At 38.2% G+C, this 18,376-nt stretch overlaps 2 protein-coding genes across 4 annotated transcripts in view; one reads left to right on the plus strand and one right to left on the minus strand.

The window, feature by feature from the left end:
- Window positions 1-18,376, minus strand: part of LOC139737129 (transmembrane protein 135-like) — a 57,838-nt gene that overhangs the window by 17,122 nt on the left and 22,340 nt on the right. The gene's annotated exons all lie outside the window — the stretch shown is intronic.
- On the plus strand, window positions 14,554-18,268 carry LOC139737128 (echinoidin-like). Its single transcript, XM_071647807.1, has 2 exons — window positions 14,554-15,036; window positions 18,033-18,268. The coding sequence occupies exons 1-2, from the start codon at window positions 14,742-14,744 to the stop codon at window positions 18,266-18,268; spliced, it is 531 nt and encodes a 176-aa protein (XP_071503908.1). The 5' UTR covers window positions 14,554-14,741.

Genomic DNA, 18,376 nt, shown 5'->3' on the forward strand with positions numbered 1-18,376 from the left:
AAGAGAACACGAATAACCAGGAAAAAAAAAAAACAAAGAAGAGGGGCAAAATAAAAGAAAGAAATGAGAAAATAAAGAATTAAAAACAAACAAACAAAGTGCACTTCACGTGGTGAGTTTTCTGTACTTCATGACACTCAATTGGTGATGCAATGTTGAACTGTACTCTTAACCCGTTGAGGACGGTCTGATTTTGCTACAACACGCAATTCCCATAGACACCTGCTCGAGTATACTCTGGACTTGTCCTCAACGGGTTAAGAAGGGGATGGTTCGTACAGTGAACTCCCTACAGTTGTCATAATATTGAGTTCATTCTGCAATCAACCTTTCCTGCTCATTACTGGAACAAGCGACATTTCCTATGCTATGACTGGACTCCCACAAGGGGAAAGGGGATGGGACATTGTTCCAGACGAGATGACAGACTGGCATGACAGGTGACTCTGATGGGAAATTTAACTCTCTGATTACTGCAACCAACCTTTGCTACAGATGATTGATGATAATTGATTGTCTCTTTGGGGGTTTCAGAAAGCCACTGGCTTTTTGCATACAAACAATATCAAGATGCATAATTTTGTCTAATTAGATATTGATGATCTGTAAACATCTTTGATCAGAAAATACTTCAAATTTTAACATGCACATCAGCCAGTCAAGATGATAAAGTATGAAAATGATGTCAAACAGAAAACAATACAGAGAAAAACATAGGTTTGGGGACTTCAAATTCTTTACATTATAGCATTTTCCCAATAGCCACCCCTTGGTACCTGTTACTGTATATGACATATATGTAATGAGTCTACTTTTTCGCGAATTGGGACTTCTCGAGAATTTCGCAAGTACTGTAAAAGTGGATATTTTCGCGCGACTAATTTTTCGCGTTTGGTCGGGTCAGAAGAATTTCGCGTGTTTTTAATTCCGCGGAATCAAGACATCATGCACAGGAATATATAGCAAGCAAAAATATTCACGTGCTTTTATTTTCGTGCTAGTTTCTGGTTGCGCGAAATGCACGAAAATTTCAACACCGCGAAAATTTCCACTTTTACAGTCACGTAGTTGAATTCATGATTGTTGAGTACAGTCCTGAATGGAGAAATGTATGCGTGCATGTCACATTCATGTTGGGATCAGAGTTAACACTTTTCCATGTTTTTAAATACCTGGATGGCACCCGACTCACAAAATTCTTGAAAATAAGAATCCTGCGAAATCTATACAGTATAACATGTTCCTCTTTATATCAGGCCTCAAGGAATTGAGAAGAAAAGTCAAGTTTAAATCTGCACAGAATCTTACTTAAGCACAACCCTGAGAGCACAAAGACAGTGTCATCTGGCATACTTCAGTAGGTGATGGTACATATGATTATTTGTTTTGATGAGCTTATCATTTTCAAGCATTTGATGACTACACCATGCTTTCTTCACCACAGAAAATATGAACTATTTACATCAAAAACAGCTAGCAAAAACATGGGGGACGTGCAAAACACTTACCAAAACAGCTAATTAATGCATATCAATTGATTTGGGATATTGTTGGGGAGGGTTGGAGTGGGTGATGTTCATTATTCCGAAGGTGCATTAATCTGAAAATGAAATAAGGTTTGTTATTATGAAATAAGGTTTGTTATTATGAAACACATATATTCTGTCTACCTAGATGTTCATTTGAAAATGAAATAAGGTTCATTGATCGGAAAATGAAAAAAAGAAGAAGATGCATACTACTGAACCATTTGAATTATGGAAGTTATTTTCGTAATTAGATTAATGAACTTCTGGAACAAGGAAACTTTTTTCATTTTCCAATTAATGAAAAAGGTTTATTATTCCCGATGAACCTTCAGCATAACGAACCACAGAAATAATATATTGTGAACAACTGGAGTGAGGTACAATGATAGAAAAAAAAATTATGAGGTTAGTCAGAAACTATACTGATTTTCACTGGTTACTCATCAATAAGTCAGCCTAACTTCCTAAAAACAGTTATATTGATGGACAAGAAATTGATGCTAGCGTTTACTGTAAGTCTGTTTTCCTGTTGCACAAATCAAGGTTGAAGACAGGGAAGATCTTTTCATACAAATATGCAGTCTTTCCTTAAATTTGCTTGAAATCTAATGTATTCTGGCAAGCTTGTTGCAGTGTTCATTAGTCTGTGACCATTAATTCAAACTTGGTCCAGAAATTTGTTAAAGACATTTTGTGGTACTGGTAGTTGTGTGATGTGTCAAATACTTTGTCAGGATGCTAGGTAATGACTTCTAAGCTCCCATGAATGTTTTGCCCCTAATTCTGTCCACCATCTTGATCTCCACAACATTTTGTGGATGACAAACAATAAAACTTGGGTGGCAAAACAAAGGATGTGCTGAGGAGGTCTACCGGTACTCAGCATATTGCCTTGAAAAGCAAGCAAATGTGCTTTGAAAACCATATCAAGCTTTACTATGTGCTTTTGAATAGGAAGGTTACAAATGAGATTAATTAGGATTTGCTGTTTACTTGAATAGTAAGGAGGTGTAGGATGCCTCCTTACTTACAGCAAACATTGATGGGATTTCATGTCCATTCAGGCCCACGTGGGGGAGCAGGAAATCTTGGCAGGATTTCAAGATTTAAGCTACCGTATGGGGAGTCTGAAGCTTTCACAGGTTATAGACTAACACTGATGATTATTATATGTGGCAGTTCAGGCAAACTGCGATTACTGGTCTAGATTTGTAAACCTCACATTTATCTGAATGACATGTACAATAAAAACAGACAGAAGAGACCTACTTGGACAAAGTCTGAGAAGAACTTTCTCCGTACTCAAACTATTTATGTTGTCTCAGCTGGGAAAATATAACCTGCAAAGTCAAGAGTAAGCTCTATGGATTTGAAAGACCATAGTTGACCATCCAGGGGAGAGAAATTAGTTTGATACCACTATACATGGGTTTGCACAGAAATATTTCATCTTTTGTAGCATGACCACATAACAATAATTCAACTTAATAAAAATAGGGAAATTTCTTGGTATGTATAGCTTTAGCTGTTTCCTCAGGGAGGTGTGAGTGTACACTTCCCTGGTTTGCCTATTGGCAAGGTAAAGACAATGAATGTCTATGAGGCCCTTTTTTTTTTTCATGAGAGGGACCGACGGTGATGATAAAAGGCCATTCTCTAGCACAGACTTTTTTCTCACTCTGCAAGCCAATGAATCATTCATTCATCCCTAAAAATATAGATTTATCCTGCAGATATTGAGATTAAACAGAATGTGCAAAAGAACTCTGAAATGAAAAAAAAAACCCACAAACAAACAAACAAACAAACAAACAAACAAACAAATAACAAAATCTCTGTATTTTGGCATTAATTCCTCAAAAGTCCCCTGCCTCTGGCATCTGCCAAAAGTTTCATATTTTCATTCCACTGGCAAGCAAAAAAAAAAAAAAAAAATGAAATCCTTTACTTGATTATTTCTGTCATCAAGAGAGGAAATCTAAAGCCCATAGATTACAACCCACTGGCCCAACTTGTTTGGTGAGTAGAGCCAATGGAGCGGTTATCTGGTTCAGACCACTGCAGAAAGAGTCTGATTGAGTTAACCACATCTTGCCTTCCATCGCACTTTTTCATTCAGAAATATACCACACAGCAGCTACATTTATTTTAGGTCTCTCAGCATGTCATCTGGAGGGACATATTAGTTCAGCAGGAGGTTCTGTTTGAATCTTGGTTTTCTGCACCTCCAGTATAAGCTCTGAATGTTTGCACATGTTTTAAATGCGTAAAAATTCATTATGCAGTATTATGTAGCATCTCCCAGTTTGTCACTGAGAAAATGATTTTCAAAAAAGCAGTTTTTCCCAAATGTTGATATGAAGCTATGGACCAGTATACATACAAGAATACTTCAAAGACATTCACAAGATTGCAAACATTTGCTGTCACACTCTGACAATTTAAAAGTTTCAACCCAATACACAAATCATCATTCAAGTTTCAAGTTTTAAGTTTCAAGCTTCTTTGCTTGGTGAAATAAAGAAACTTGAAACAAATCATCATTGACAAAAGGCATATGTCTGATTGCAGTGGAAGTTGTTCCAAAATGTTGGCAGTTGCTCCATGTAATGCTTACTCACTACATTGAATCCATCATGTGTTGTGTTAAGTGTTACTCTTCTATTGGCATTTTTTTTTTTGGAAATTTCATTTTATCAGCCAGCATAAGATGTGTTTTTTGATATACTACCACTTCACCACAAAATTCCGGAAAGTCTTTAATGACATAACCCCAGCTAAGACATGTGTTTGACATGTGGCAAACCTTCCTGAGCAAAGGGTCAATTTCACACCTGACCAACTGTTACCACCTCACACTTGGCTTCTGGGTAGGTGGAAATGTGAAGGCAAAAGAGCATGTATAATACACAGCAATGATTGTGGAATGGAAAAAAGAAAATGATTTCTGTTATGAAAATCCCTTCAAATCAGTTCTCTCCTTTAGGTGTCAAGAAGCACAGCAATGATCATAGTATTTTCTCAAGTTTTTGTGTGGCTGATAGACAATCAGAATGATATCCATGCATTATGCATTTATCAAACCACAATACAGTATTTCAGGTAAAATTGTCATTGTAACTGACATAAATATTCAAAATCTGAAAGTTATGAACTTCTGCAGATAGTATCTTCATGATAAAGTATTTGCCACATATTTGTAATTCCCTAATGTCTTGAGGCAGGTTTCATTGCTACAATTCAATACCAAAAGTGTTGAATATTTTGTGGTGTGGACATTTTTGCATAATTTGCACTATGTGATGCCAGCATGAAAATGAAAATGGCGAATTTTTGATGTATTATCATAATTAAAAAAAAAAAACTATGTTTGATATGCTGGATTGCCTCAGTTCTATGACTCATATACATCTGGCATGTCCTTCAGAGGTTCTCCACAGGGTATTATATAAGTTACAATGATATATGGTTGTGTTTCTTGAAAACTTGTGAGAACATTAATATTCAATAATTATCTTTACATCGCGTCTAATCTTAGTTGGAGTGCTGCCATTCTGTCACTGACTTTATTGTATTTATTTAAGTCAAGTTGAATGTTGAGTTGCAGCAGAACACTGCAGGGTAATCATAATGATGAAACAATCCATTTTTTACCCAGAGATGTTCACACAGCAAGTGGTATGTACAGTGTGTATAACAACCTGAGTGCATGTGAGACTTAGAAGTCTTGTTCTATGAACATTAGTAAGAATCACTACCTGTTATTGGGAGGAGCCAGAAGTTAAACTCTGTATGAGTCACTCAACACATTATAGCATTTTGCCCTTCAAGCCACAAATCAGCCCTTCCTTCCAACCACTGTCCTTCAATCAAAATCTCCAAAACAAACTCTTCCAACAGAGCAGTTCTCACTGAAATAGCAGAGTTTTTGTCTGCATAAATTTTTGCAATGGGCAAAAAAGCCATAGCATACGACAGGATGACATCTACTGATTCTTGGGGGTTGGTGATGGAGTGATTACCAGTGAGAGAATTTCAAGATGGACAGAATGGTAATGAGAGTGATGATGCCTTCTGTCGAGTCATCATTGAATCTCTGACTGAAGCCCAGCTATAGATGAGATGAGCTGCTAAATGCCTTCAGGAAACTGTCGACTCTATGACGGATGATATCTGATGACATGAATTCTGCTGATATCAAAGATATGGCAACAATCACGCAGAGAAACACAACCTACTGTACATGCTGGGATTCAAACTCATATTTGAAACAGACGTCATAGCGGTACATGTGAACATTTTGTGCACAGTTTGATCACAACTTTCAGCAATACAGCCATTTATCACTTGATTCATCCTTATGAATAAAGTATTTTATTGTATCAGTTCTTGTATCTTCGATAGATAACTTATCAAAGAAATTAACAAACTAGATCCTTTCTGAGAGAGCATACTTTGCACATCACTCTGAAATCTGTTTGTCATACTTGTGTAACAATTTGATAGCATACAATATACAGGCATTAACACGTAGCTCGACTCCCTTTTAACTTAAAGATTACTTCCTTAAAATATCAGATGACAACCTATCAAATTATACACATGCATGAGCAACAAATCATCATGTAGAAATTCTCTACAGAAATTCTCTATGATGAACAACCATAATTGCTGCGTGTGTGTGCATGTGTGTGCTAGTGTTTTTGTCATGTGGTTTAAACCTTAAAAATTCTTTCTGACTGTCAGTCTTCTACAAGATGATTGCTAACATGTAGATACTTGTACAATCTAATGAAGGACTCACAGCCACTAGATTGAGTCCAGGTAATCAAAATTTGTGTCATTTTAAATGCCATGTAAATATTAGGCTGAGAAGGATAGACTACCCGACCCATAAAAGTCGCCTGCTGCTCACCGCTGTAAAAGTTTTATCACATTGCAATGATAACATTTGATGTGATGTTGTCTCTTCCTATAACCAGCAAAGTGTGTCATATTTATTTGATGACCAGGGTTCTCCAGACACTCTTTTCTATCTGTATTAGTACCACTGACAAGATACAAGATACTGTAGTTACTGTGATGTCTTGCTTTCATGGGATAGGTAGGGAGGAGGACTGTAACAAGAAGTCCTCTCATAGGTGAAATGCTTTGACTTTGAGAAATGAAATGGTAGAAGTTTCAATAAAATCAAATGTAAAAAAAAAAACCCAACCAGTTATAATGTGGAATCATGCTGTGATGTGACCTGACCTAAAAAAAAAAAAAGCCCAATAAACAAAACAAACCAGGTCTATTGGTAATTAGGCCCTACACATGAAGTAATTATGTAACTGTCTCATAGGCCCCAATTCTCTTGTATGCACACCTTTCCTAAACTTCAGTTATTCAAATGAAATATAAAGGTTAACTTTCACGTATTTTGAGTGGCGTTAGTACAAAAAATCCCTTTCCATTTTATGCAATGTCCAAAGTTACTGGCACAGAAAAGGTTGAATAATATCAAAGATTATTGCAAAATTGTAAACACCAAAGACACATGAAGTATGGGAAAGAGAAGACATCAAAAGAAAACATAATTTCTATTACGCCATTGTACAAGACTTAACACTAACTTTTTGGGGGGACATGGCCCATTCAGGCCATCAAAAATCATAAACTTTTTTCTTTCTTTGGTGGCACGACAAAAATATAGAAGAATAAAAACAAATTAAATCAATAAAACTACCACTTGAGACGTGTGGTCACCGAGCAGCACTACCCATAAAACAGTGAAATAATACAATAAAAAGCAAAGATTAAGTGAAAACATTAGAGGTATGATAAAATGCTTAAAATACTATGTAATGCGACTAATAATCAAGAAAAGAAATATTTGAAATAGAATAATTTGAAAAAAAAAGAAGACCCATAAAATAATCATATGATTCCCTTGTTGTGGGGATGTGGCTCATATGTTTTCCCTAAATTCCCTTTCTTAATTTGTGTGTGTGTGTGTGTGTGTGTGTGTGTGTGTGTGTGTGTGTGTGTTTGATTATGTCTACAGAAAGGAATCAGAGCTTTTAATCTGATGCTGAAAGAATCGAACAAAACACAAAATATCAATAGCAGGCATCTACAAGCACTTATTAAAGAGCGATGGTGAGAATTTGAGGGTTAAAATGAGGTCCTTTTACAAGCCTCTCACTGTACAGACAATATATACGGCAAATTGAAGTTAGTGTACTTTCTTCCTTGGAATATATGGAACTGCATGATATGTGTCTCTGCTCAAAATGGGAGGGATCATAATTTCAAATGTCAAAAGTGATTTTGTGGGCAAAATTATTTGAAAGTCATACAAAACAATATTGAGAGGGTTTGTAAGGGAGGTGAATCAAGTGACACACAGTCTACACACAGCTCATGAAGGTGAACCAGGGAGGTGGGACCTCCCTGGGTGAACCGAGTCACCTTCTATGCCAACAGAACTTCAGTGTGTGTGTGTGTGTGTGTGTGTGTGTGTGTGTGTGTGTGTTGTGTGTGCAGGTTACAACTATTGTTGCTAGGTCTCTGTAAAGAGCCTGAGAGGTTACCCTGGGCAACCATTGTTTCAATGACAATACCATTCCAGCACATGAAATGAGAACAATGCTTGGCATGTTCAGTGACATCACATCCCCAGTGGACATTGTAAATGTCATTCCAGAGAATCATTTGGTCCCTATCTTTCTGTGACTGCACCAGATAACACAATCAGTAAAAACCCTCGAGGGAGTTAAATGTAGTAACCTGGTGAATCAGTCTTGTGGGAGTGATTAATTTCATCAGTGATATCCTGTGACAAAGAAACACACTGTATGGTATCATGTGTGAAATAGTCCACTACTAGCTCACCTCTAGGTTGGTATGGTATTGTAGTTGTCCTCCAAAATAGTAGTAAAAGGTTTGAAATGAAATGATAAACAAATGTTGAAACATGATTATTTTGTCCAAGGACATTGTGTAAATTGCAATATTTTATGTCAGCATTTCCTTTTTGCTATTTTTCCTGAATGAACTGGAATACCAAATTATAATTGGAATATCAACTTGGCGTGTAAACTGGACTCCAGGCATCGAAATGCAGTATGTACAGGTGAATGGGACAACTTATCACTTGGTCTTCAGAGGAAAAATATCCATAAATATGAATATGTTGGTAAACTGGCCTGTTGCAGGACAGCGATGCCCATAAAGTGTATAATTGCACTCTGTCAAATGGATATTTCAACTACCTAGAAGTAATATAGATTGTAACACCATTCATCCTGACTTTGCCATTTTGTTTACCCACTGGAATTCCTGTGATTCTATGGGGAACATTCTGAACGTTATCACTGACAAATTTTCCCTATCTCTCAGACTGAACAGCAGTGAATCCCAAAGAAGGAGGAAAACACTAAAACCCCTATCATCAGCTAGCTTTGAGCTCTTACATACAGTACAGGTAGTGCAGAAGGATATGCCTTGCTGCTTAGTAGGCAGCAGACCTGTGTAAATTCATTGTTTCCATGGTGATTCACAGAGAGAGCCTTTCAGACTAGAGTCTTCTACGGAAGCACTGTTTAACAATTGCATGGTAATAAGTGAGTATGTTATTGGTCTGAAGACTAGGTAGTGACCTGGTGCAACTCAAGTTGTGCTGGTTGTGGAGATGTCTCCTGAAGAATAGCTGGGTCTCCGGGCAGTCACACGAGAATCAAACATGTTCATTTTTTTTTTTCTGAGACTATTTCCAGTCTCCAGCTGGTCTCTGAAATGTCTTAGTAACATCTCCACAATATCTCCATCAGAAACGGCCGTGCCGCAGAAACTAATTTTGTCTGCGATGTCTCTGAGACGTCTCCACAATCTTGTGACAATGTGGCGACATCACAAAGACATCTCTGTAACTGGGAAGAAGTCACAGAGAAGTCCCCATGACTGCAGGAGATGTCATGGTGGATGTCCTGGTGACTTCCTGGGTGAAAAAAGCTGTCACCTTGATTGGAGACATCTCAAATCTTGCCCTGGAGTCACCTTCTTGATGAAAGTCCATCTTCTGAGTCACACAACTCTCCCCAAATGATCAGTCAGGGCAATTGTTGCGACAATCCCTCCTGTGAGATAGGACCTTCACCCTCAGGGTGAGGAGGCTAAGTTTGGTTCAAATCTCATGTACTTCATCTCCATTTAAACAGGGGTTAATCAAATGCTGGATGATCTGCTGAATGTTACCTTGTGTTGCCTTGTATGAAATGGGTATTAGTGGAGTATACCTAGCGCTGTCTGAGAGGGGAAACTGTGTATCACTTCAAACACTGTCAAAGGAGGATAGTTATGTAGCAAACCAAACACAGTTTGAAAGGGGCATCAGTGTCATACAAGCACTGTCTAAATAAGTTATTAGTGTAGCACATCAAGCTACATACTTTCATCAGGGTGTGCATTCCACTTTGGAAGGCAAACACGAGCCGAAGAACACTTGCTGTATATAGCACCTGTTGAATGCTACAGGAGGTCTATATAATCCTGTGTGTCAGAATGATTTCTATATGATATTCCATCAGAACAAAGCCTCCTTCCCACTCTGCCCCAACTTTAATCCTTGGACAGTATCATCTGCATTAGATTCATAACACTGTGGGGGGAAGAAAAAGGTTGAGGTGGTCACTGTAGTAAAATGCAAGCATTTAAGAGGCCCTAAAGCAGGAATATCTTCATTGTTTGACTGAATAATAAAGTTGTGATAAATCTAAAACAAAATTCAAAACAAAACCCATAAAAACCTTATTAACCTTATCATGGACAAAGTTTTGTGGAAAACAAAATTAAGTATCTCAGTGACCAGAGAAAATTTGTGCCAATATCAAACTCCTATTGGGTTTATTGCATATAACTTGAATATTCCTGAATCCCCCTCCCCACCCCCACCCCCAAAAAAATCTTTCATTTCCTAGAAAATATTCTAGCAACTTCTCCTGTAAATTTTGACCACATCACATTTTGCAAATTGGGACTTGTACCACAATTTTGCAAGTGGTTATAGTTTTGATTGAGAACCAGAGTAATGGAATAGGAAATAAACTGTATCAACCCTTTTCAAGAAGCAAAGTTGTCAACAAATCCCAAAACAAACAGCATTTAATAGGAATGAGCAGCATATAAATTTCTCATGACATCTGATAGATGAAGTAGCATTTCCATGATTATTTTGTTTACTAGTCTATGTAAAGTCATCTATGGGTGTTCTTTCCTGAGATGTTGAAGTAGATTTGACTCTACAGAATAGACTGTGATAACAGGTTTTACTACTTCAGGAAGAGTCTAAGATTTGTCTGGAGTTTTATCTCATCTCTGAATCTGAATGGTCCCTTGTCCAGCCCCCATCTTCTGTCAAATTTGAGCACTGACCCTTCAGGGCGACACATGTGTGTGGGAGGCAAGTGGAAACACTCAGTCACGTCTGTTTCCTGTCCCTTAACACACCAACACAGCCAGCCCTTGTGTCCCACTTTGCTCCAGATAAAATAATCAATGACTTAATCACTGCCACCATGGAATCCTATGGATGGGACCATTGATGACAGCTTGTTCAGTATAATACCAGGACATAAATCTCATACATTGGCTGGCAGACAGTCGATAAAATTCATGACTTTGTTCCACTTTCCTTCATTCTCTCTCTTTCCTCCACCAGGTCAGGAATTTGGAGCATTTGGGAGTTTCTGAGAACAAGAATACCAGTACGTGGAGTATCCAATTCACTCAAGTAAAGGCGCGGTCACACTGCCCAAACACCGCGTAAACGCATGAATCACGTAAGAAATCTGATCCTTACGCGATACATTCACCATTTGCACATTTCATGAGTTTGTCTGACGTGGAATCTTCGTAGTTGTCCGCCGATGTGCGCCGGATCGGCGCTTTACGCGATTCCAAGTTTTGAGCAGCTCAAAATATATATAATATAGTTATACATAGTTTGCGTCGTTCTTACGCGAACAATGCGCGAAATATGCGTGGAATATCAGTGATCGTTCGCGAAAATGTTGCTGCTATCACTTTCATGTGCGAATCATGCGCGATTCATACGCAGTTCATTAGTGATAATGTGCAGATTATGCGTGGTTTTCCGAGGACCTCAGTCGTCGCGCACAACCACGAATTCGCCCTATTTGGGGCCTTTGCGTGCCTATGCGCTGAAAGTGTGTGGTTCGTTAGTGATTTTTGAGTGATCTTTCCGTAGTTCTTGTGCAATTCATCAGTGATTTTCATCACGTAAATCAGCAAAAATTCTCGACAGACAAGCATGCACAACCAAATTTCTTGCGTGATTCATGCGTTTACGCGACTTTTGGGCAGTGTGACCGGGCCTTTAGATTTACAAGAGATGAGCTGTAGGGGTATCTACTTTGACTGATGCTAATGCTAATGCTAATGTTAATGCTAATTACTGGTTTACTGTTACAACCCATTCTGTGTATAACTAATATGCAACTGGAATCTATTTGGATCTTCTCTATAACTCTCCGTAATGCAGGGTATTAGAAGGAAAAAAAAATTGATCAAATTTTCAGCATTTTTCTGTCTTTGTTGCCTGAGTAGAGTGTTTCAAATATATCCACATACTTCATTCTTCAAGTATATTACCAGTACCTTTGACCAACCGATTCTAGCCAAAATCATGCTTCAATTTCGTTTTATACCAGTTGAAAAAAAACCCAAAACAAACAAACAAACAAACAAACAAACAAACAAACAAACAAACAAACCCTGCAACTTACAACTGTTAAGTTGTAAAGCTGCTGTAACATTAGCTAGACAAGGATGTATCAATCTAAGTTATTAAATTGTTGCTTCAGGAATTGAACTTCTTTGTGCCACAACACATGCTACTGTCTTGATGAGATATGAGGCCTAGAACAACAGCGATATCATGAACATTGGTGGTTAACTGGGGTATATACGGTAGTGTACTAGTAATCACCTGCTACTGGAAATTCTGGGATGGCTCCACTCCTGACATTTAAAGGGATCGTATAGTTTTGGTTGAGACCTAATTTCAGGTTTCAAACATTTTTTTTTTTGTGAGATAATGAGAAACCTCTTATGACATATGAAAGAGTATGTAATCTAATGAGGAATTCAATAATTGATGAAAATTGGTTTTGAAATGGCTGAGATATCCAAAAAAAGAGTGATTCTAATAAAGTGTGGGACCCATATTTTATCATGATCGCTTTGTTTTACTTTTGTTTTTGGATGTTTCAGTCATTCCAAACCCGATTTTCATCAAATAAACTTTGAATTCCTTTTAAAATGGTATGCTCCGTACTATTTCAGAAATGTTTTCTTGGTATCTCGCAAAAAGTTAAAAGCCCAATTGTCATCTCCACCAATACTGTATCATCCCTTTCGGGGTTGAGGGTTTTCTTTCACAGTTGCAGACTGTCAACACAGTGTGAATACACAGTGGACATTGGTGTGGTCAATCTAGAATCTACGTCAACTTGGAGGCAGAGGTCAACCTACACTGGGTGTGGGCCACATGTGACACCATGCATTTTCTCTGACCATTTCACTTTGACTGTCACTAACAAATTGACCAACAGGATATATTGTATATTTGTTAGACAAGATGTTAATGTGATTATCATGGCAATTTGTCACATATCTGCTCTATTTTTTTCCTAGACTGGCAAAGATGAAGGCAAGACAGTATGTTTGTTGATAGTTTTAGAATATATGACATACGTAACTGTAAACACAGTCACAACTCTCTATGAAGAGATATGATAAACTATTACAGCGAACTCATTCATATCTTCTGCCTCAATTGGAAGAATTCCGATGGTTTTTCTTTTTCATTGTATTCAGCTACTGCTTTCACAAAATTGAAAATTTAATTTTTACTTCTTTGTTCCTTTCATTATTTTAGGCTATTGAAATTACCAGCTAAAATATAGTGCATAAATTTCTTATCACAAGTTCTCAAACTAGTAGTTACATTTAAATGTGTTTGAAATCTGTTGGAGCTATGTCACAGGACAAAAGATACTAGCATTCATTGTGTGACTAGCTACATTTCCTTTCTTTGGATAACTAGACCTGACACTTTCAGAAATAGAATTGATTACAGGTGCCTACCAGGCTCAGTGAACACATATGACATTCAGCATCAAGTTATGTATGACATGAATTGTTTGACAGCTTGCCAAAGGTACAGACCACATTGTGAACTTCCCATTATTTCCAAAACCGACACCTTGATAGAAAGCTATTTCCCGCTAGCACGCATCTTGTGGAGAACGGAAATCGGCAGTAATTGATGGTAACACTGTTTCCCCCTTTTTCTCCTTCTTCTGACCCAGGTACCAGTCAGAACTAAAAAGTGGCAACAGTATGACAGGAACAATAAATTACTGACTTTGGGCTTTGGCACAACTTGGATTTAAAAATATAACCCAGTTTCTGGAGCAACACATGCCAGCATATCAGGGGCCTCCCACAACGGACAACAACCAATGTTTGGATGTCACTCTCGTGTCCTAATTGAGAAATCTGGCGCAAAGACTGGCTTTGACATTTGGACTCATAACCATCTCACGCAACATCCACATCACTTAAAAACATACTGGTGGTATGGCCTAGGGCAGTTAAATGCCACTGATAACTGGACATGATTGTAAACAACATTGATTTCGCCACCAGGATATACAACAAATGTGTTTATTGCAGGACTAAGCAAGGAAAGTTCTTGGGAAGTCTTTGCTTTGGTGCAACTTGGACTTGAAAATTTGTGGCTCATCGAAAGAGGTGTCCTAGCACACCTCAGGTATAAGACCTTTAAGCCAGCACAAAGGGGTCTGATCTACTGCTTGGATGTACACATAACGTGCATGACCTATTGAACCAACTGAACCTGCATCACTGACGTCATTTTTAGGATTCACTCTGTCAAAGAGCTAGCGAACTGGCAACTAAAGCATTGCTGTGATCCTGATTACATCACTGTATGAACCATTGCCTCAAGAGATCCTAGATGAAACAGTTGTTGTTCAGTGCTTCACCTGTAGTGAGGAATCCAGTGATAAATCAACACAAACAGTAGCATCCAAGACAACCAAATACAGAAAAAGCTTCAAATTCTCCACTTTAAAGATAACATCCTTCCACTAAGCACCAAGGACAATAAGGAGCCATCCCAATATGTCTGTTACCATGACAATGAGATCTCTCCTCATCCTCCTAATCAGCATAGAGTGTTGTCTGGCGGTCACCTACTGCCCTCCTTACTGGACACACTTCCGGCTGGAAGATGAAACCATCTTCTGCTACCGGTTCTTTGGTAAAAAGGTGACGTGGGCAGAGGCGGAGATAACATGTGCTGGATATTCATCCTGTGAAGGGGAGGAGCTGGCTCACCTAGTGTCCCTCACTGGACCGGAAGAGGAAATGTTTGTCATTGACTACAGGCAGAGCGTCACTGGTATATTTGGTGGGGGTAAGTTGCTCAAGACTTTCTCCAATACAGTAAATGTTGTAATACAGAAATGAGGCTCTCATTTTTAAACACATCTTAGTGAATCTGTTCCACAAGTTTGGTAACAGAGGCAAAACTGTGCTACCCACCCTGGCATAGATTGAAGGCATGTAATTCTCTCAGAGCTTGAAAAAGGCTACTTCTTTCCCTTCCTTGTTGGTATATATAGTCACATTTCATCTGTACAAAAATAAAAAATCACATAAAAAAAATACACTATCAGACAAACACTGGATTAGGTGTGTTGCAGTTTGACAGAACTTGCTCTGCAATCTTGTCGATTTTTCAGTAGAGTTCATGATGCTTTTCTGAAATAATTCCTGAGACACTACAAAAATCCTGACAGATTTCCATCTCATGAGTTGCTTATGTAATGATCTCATCGGCTGAGTAGATTACTGATGACATGGAAGGCATACTATATTAACCCTATAGATGCAGAGCATTTGGACACTCAGCATTTGATACACTTTGGTTCTCAAGCAAAATGTAAGACTTTATCTCATTATGTGACCTTTAAATTTAAATGTTAGTATCCTCTTTAGGTGTGTCATGAATGAACCACTTTCGCAACGCAATCAAAACAGAGATTACCTTGGTTGGTACGATGAGATTAGTCCCAGCAACTGCAGCAGCTGTTATCTGAGTGCCTACATAATACCACAATCACTGATTAAACATTCAGTTTGCACATTCTCCTACCTAGCATTTCCATGGTACAGTTTACGATAAATTGGGTGTGATGTCACAATAAGCAATGCAATCACACTGCCATACATACATACATTGCATGAAAAAAAGGGTTTTATGTCATGACGTGATGGAAGTAACACCAACAGTCAAAGCGTCCCTGGCAGTCTCTAAGTTTTCGCAACCGTTTTCTCTAAGTTTGCGCAACCGGCGCGCCCCCCTTTATTTTTCATTAAAAACAAAAGAAATAAAAAGAAAAAAATGAAATGAAACTCGGAAGTGGCACCAGAAATATTAGTTGCGCCCCCCCCCCCTTTACAGAATTCCTGGACCCACCCCTGCTCTATCACGCTCACACAATATACAGATGTCCCCTTTTCATAAATCTTGTAGTGATACACCATGACAATTTTTTTTTTGCTTAAATCCTCAAACACTGAGTTATGCACTGTCGTTACAAGTACACATGGAAAAAATAATCAGTTTTGATTTTTCATCTGTGTGAAGAAAATATTTTATATAAATCTCTGTATTTGTAGTCATGTCAGGTACACCTAAGGCAAAATGACGCTTGTGGAAGACAAATGCTCAAGTATTGAACATATTTGCAAATGGGCTACTTATGCCCATATTTACTACAATTATAAGGATGGAAAAGACACCATCTACTGCATCTATATTAAAAAAAAAACACTTTTTTTCAAACTTTCTTTCTAGATATAGAGACAATACAAAATTCAGGGTGGTACATTGAAAGGCAGTCTTGGTCCTATAACTGATCATTCATTTAAATGGGGAAAACAATGTATGGGGGAATTTGTGCTCACTCAAAGAAAATACCACCTGACCTGATCAATAGACACATACTTCCCTTTGCCATTTATCACTCTGCAAACACATAACTGTCAGCCAGCCTTTTAGGGGTCAATGTATTGCTTTTAATCATTTTTATATTACCTTGTATGTGTGTGTGTGTGTGTGTGTGTGTGTGTGCGCGCATTTCTCTTTCTGGGATTTCGACTAGTTTTGTAAATCGATATTGTCTGCAATAGTATCATATCCACCATGGGCATGTTTAGTCTCGTCTCTATGCGTTACAGGCGAGGGTTGGAGTAAACAAAACTGAACTTAACAAAACCTTCAGAGATAAGGAATTGACTAATGTTAGCCCCTGACAAATGTCACTTACTTAAACCTATTATGTAACCATGGCCTTGTACCAGTACAAATCCATCCTTGCATCCACTCACATTATCTGCTTCATGTTCGGGAGGGGGGGGGGGGGGGTAGTATTTGATGAATCACCTACAAATTTTGTTTGAATTATTAGTCATCAAATGCAAGGTATTCAGATCAGTGGGTGCACAGGCCTCCAGTGAACTATGCACACATAATCTAGGGATTTGGATACACCCAAACACTAATGATCCTACTACAGAGCTTAACCACAGTAGAAAACTCTAGTGGTATACATGTATTGTTCAAACATGACCATGCTTAAAGGAATCTTTGCCATTCACTTGCAAGTAAGACTCTTCTTTTCTTTGACAAACTTGTTGAGAGAAAATAACATCATACAACAATTTAAAAAAAGAAAGGATTTTAATGATTTGAATCGATACATTTCACTCTTTTATGAGAGCTCCAGTCACATAGAATAAACACGAAAAGTTCACTCTATATTCATAGCCACTCGTCACGTTTGTGAATATGGTGCACACACACTGGTAGTCGTGTCTACAGCGTAGTGTCCACAGTATGTACCATGGTGCTGATTGTTACAAACATGAAAGGGATGGTATAATATTGGTGGTGATGAGGATTGAGCTTTCAACTTTTTGAGAGATACTGAGAAACCACTTATGAAATGTTACAGAGCATACCATTCTAAGAGGAATTCAAATTATATTTGATGAAAATTTGTCTTGAAATGGCTGAGATATCAAAAACAAAACAAAATAAAACAAAACAAAAGAAAAGCAAAACAAAGTAAAACAAAGCAATCCTAATAAAAGGTGGGTCCCACCTGTTATTAGGATCACTTTGTTTTGGATATCTCAACCATTTCAAACCAATTTTCAGAAAATAAACATTGAATTCCTCTTGGAATTACCTACTCTTTCATATTTCAGAAGAGGTTTCTCATTATCTCACCACAAAAAGTTACAAGCCTGAAGCCAAGTCTCAACCAAAACTATACCATCCCTTATAAAAGTGTCAACATCACAACTGACATTTGATGTCATCTCTCTCCTCTTGGTTGCTAGGAGACCCAGGGATGTGGATTGGGTTCTCAGACCGCCGCAATGAGGGAACATGGAAGTGGGCAGACAGGTCCACCTCCACCTACACCAACTGGTACCGTGCTAACAACGAGCCAAGCGACACAGTACATGTGGAGAACTGTGGCAGGCAGATTGTCCCCATGATGGGGGTTGCTGTCTGGGTGGATGTCTCATGCTCGGAGAAACAGTCTTTCATGTGCAAGATGCCTGCACAGTGAGATTTGAAGGGTGTGTGAAAGAAGACTACACACCAGGTAGAATAATGAGTTCCTTGGTACACATATTTGGGGTTAGCCTTGTGTTCAGGCTTCAATATACTGTACGAG

Source organism: Diadema antillarum, unplaced genomic scaffold (assembly GCF_040938485.1).
Source record: "Diadema antillarum isolate AM-2024a unplaced genomic scaffold, OU_Dant_1.0 seq00000682_RagTag, whole genome shotgun sequence".
Taxonomy (NCBI): Eukaryota; Metazoa; Echinodermata; class Echinoidea; order Diadematoida; family Diadematidae; genus Diadema; species Diadema antillarum.